Source organism: Cariama cristata, unplaced genomic scaffold, assembly GCF_000690535.1.
Source record: "Cariama cristata isolate BGI_N322 unplaced genomic scaffold, ASM69053v1 scaffold37200, whole genome shotgun sequence".
NCBI lineage: Eukaryota > Metazoa > Chordata > Aves > Cariamiformes > Cariamidae > Cariama > Cariama cristata.
This window is the reverse complement of record NW_009597001.1, coordinates 1-2,404: the sequence shown is the minus strand read 5'-3', so window position 1 is coordinate 2,404 and position 2,404 is coordinate 1. Positions and strand designations below refer to the sequence as shown.

Here is a 2,404-nt window from a genome sequence, read left to right as displayed (position 1 = left end):
AGTCTGTCGGTCTCCCTTTGCCTGGTCCCTGCCAAAATGTGTAGTGGCAAAAAGGCCTGAATGTGGATCGGTAATGGAAGCTGAGGCAAAGCAGGGAACTGCACAGCTTCGGCTGAGCTGTGCAATCCTGTGAAAGTCACATAATGTCCCTGGGTTGTCTGTGGAGCTCTGGAGGGTTGGTGGGAGAGTGGTGATCAGGGAGAGGTGATTCATGGGCACATTGGAGTGAAAGAGGGCAGAGGTCCCCTGGGACTGGCACTGTCAGCAGGTGTGGCAGGGCTGCCAGCTGCCTGGCCCCCTCTCTTCCCCCTGGGCCATGTCCATCCAGCCCTGACCTTCCCAGGACCATGGGGCTGGCAGAGCCGTGGACCAGAACCCTTGGGAGCCATGGGGGACCATGAAGCCCTCCAACATTTGCCTCCCCACCTCTAGGAGGATGTGGCCATGGAGCAGGGCTTTGCCACATCAGAACTGTGGAGCGTGGTGTGGCATTGTGTTGCTGTGGTGCTTCGTGTGGGCAGCGACAGGGCAGAGCTGGAGGAAGACCCCCCAGGGGCAGGTCACCCTGCAGAAGAGCCGGACTGGAACCTCCTCTCCCCTCAAGGTAGGAGCTGTGGGACGGCAGGGCATCTGCTCTGGACCCTGCTCCACATCCTGCCCTCAGACTGTCCTCGTCCACATCTGGTCCCTGAGGCCAGAGGGCTCGGAGGGCTTTTCTTGTGGATTGCTGTTGTCCTCTGGGGACAGAGAGCTGGGCTGGCTCATGGTGTGGCCAGTTGGCAGCAGCTCAGCTGAGCAGGCTGTGGAGGAAAAAGAAAGGGTGTCTGTGCTGCAGTGGACGTCCACCCTGGCAGGTGTGACCACCATAGGTGGAGATTGGTCTGGTTTTGGGCAGGGAAGCACAGAAGCAACCCTGGAGCAGCCTTGAGGCAGTACAGGCAGACAGAAGAGAGCAGACTTTTCAGCCTTCCCTAGCTTTGCTCCTCTGCCATGCTGTTCCCCCCCTGCAGGCACCCTGCTCTTCCTCAGCCTGGCCCTCTTCATCTTCACTCGTGAGTCCCACCGATGCCTGCCTCAGTTCACCCAGTCCCATGGTGTCCTCATGGTGACACTGAAGAGGCTGCTGTCCCCTGACTTCCTGGCATGTCTGGCACAGACGTGAGTTGTGGGGAGGGCTGAAGCAGAGCACACAGAGGGCCAAGAAGTTCCTGACCTGGCACTTGCAGGGCACAGCTCACCTGCAGAGCCTCTCCTTAGTGCCTGGCATGGGGAATGCTCTCTGCCTCTTGCCCTGATGTTTTTCTGATCACCTCTGTATTAAGCCCTCTCTCTTTAACAAATTCAGGCAAGTGGGAGAGGATGGGGACCCTGAGCTTGTTCCAGCTGTGGTGATCCAGGCCTGCCAGCTCCTCTGTTTCCCTTTTGCCCTGGATGTAGATGGAGATATCTTAGCATTGGTCATGGAGGCTGTGAGAGACACCCAGATCCCTGCCCAGCTGCTGCAGGTACTCTCTTGGTCCTGTATTTCTCTTCCCCCCCATACTGTGGAGATACTTCCCCACATTGCAGCCCCTGATCTGTGACACCACTTCATACCATGCTGGCAGTTTCTGCCTGCACAGGGATGTCGCTTGGGTACCATGCGGCCCTTGGAGAAGCTTGGCTGGCAGCTGAGCTCTGCACTGACCTGGTGGCAGCCTTCAGCTGCTGCTTGACTTGGCCCACAGGTAAGGACAGCGCACTCAGTGCTGCTGTCTTTCCTTTCTCCTTAGGTCTGCTCTTGCCATCTGCCCTTCTCATACACTGAGCTGCCCATGAGCCTCTTGTGCCACCTCGTTGTGTCTGATGAGCAGGTCATAGACCAAATAGTGAGGGAAGCTGCCGCCTCAGAACACGTCATTGCCTTCTTGACATCTGCCTTGTTTTCAGACAACCTCACACTCACAACTGACCTCCTGTCTCTCTTGACCCATGTGGCCCGGGCCTGTCCAGAGCACCTGCCCTTTCTTCAGAGGATCCTGAGGTGCTCAGTCCCAGCCACTGACTCGCCTGCTCGGCCACCAGCAACACCTGATACGGGCCAAAACCTGCAGCCTGGTGGGCAACCTGCTCCGACACAGCCATGCCTTTCCCCAGGCGCTGCAGAGCCAGCCCAGCTTGCTGGAGAGCCTGCTGGGGTGCCTGGCGGACCGGGAGGAGAGCGTCCGCAAGGCAGCCAGCTTCGCAGTGGGCAATGCCGCTTACCACGAGTCCTTCCCGGCTGGGACGCTGGGCAGGGCCGTGCCCCGGCTGACGCGGCTGTTGAGCGACGCACAGGCCAGAACGCGCTGCAATGCGGCCTCAGCCCTGGGCAACCTGGGCAGGCGCTGGGTGGAGCTGGGAGACCTGCTGATCCAGAGCAGGG

At 59.4% G+C, this 2,404-nt stretch overlaps 1 protein-coding gene across 1 annotated transcript in view; it reads left to right on the top strand.

Moving 5' to 3' along the window:
• Positions 1 to 2,398, top strand: part of STK36 (serine/threonine kinase 36) — a gene marked incomplete at both ends in the record, with an annotated part of 10,631 nt that extends 8,233 nt beyond the window's left edge. The window contains 5 exon segments of the mRNA XM_009708212.1: positions 361 to 604; positions 1,011 to 1,158; positions 1,346 to 1,505; positions 1,773 to 2,029; positions 2,031 to 2,398. Coding sequence (XP_009706514.1) covers positions 361 to 604; positions 1,011 to 1,158; positions 1,346 to 1,505; positions 1,773 to 2,029; positions 2,031 to 2,398 — 1,177 coding nt within the window.
• Between the last annotated feature and the right edge of the window lie 6 nt (positions 2,399 to 2,404).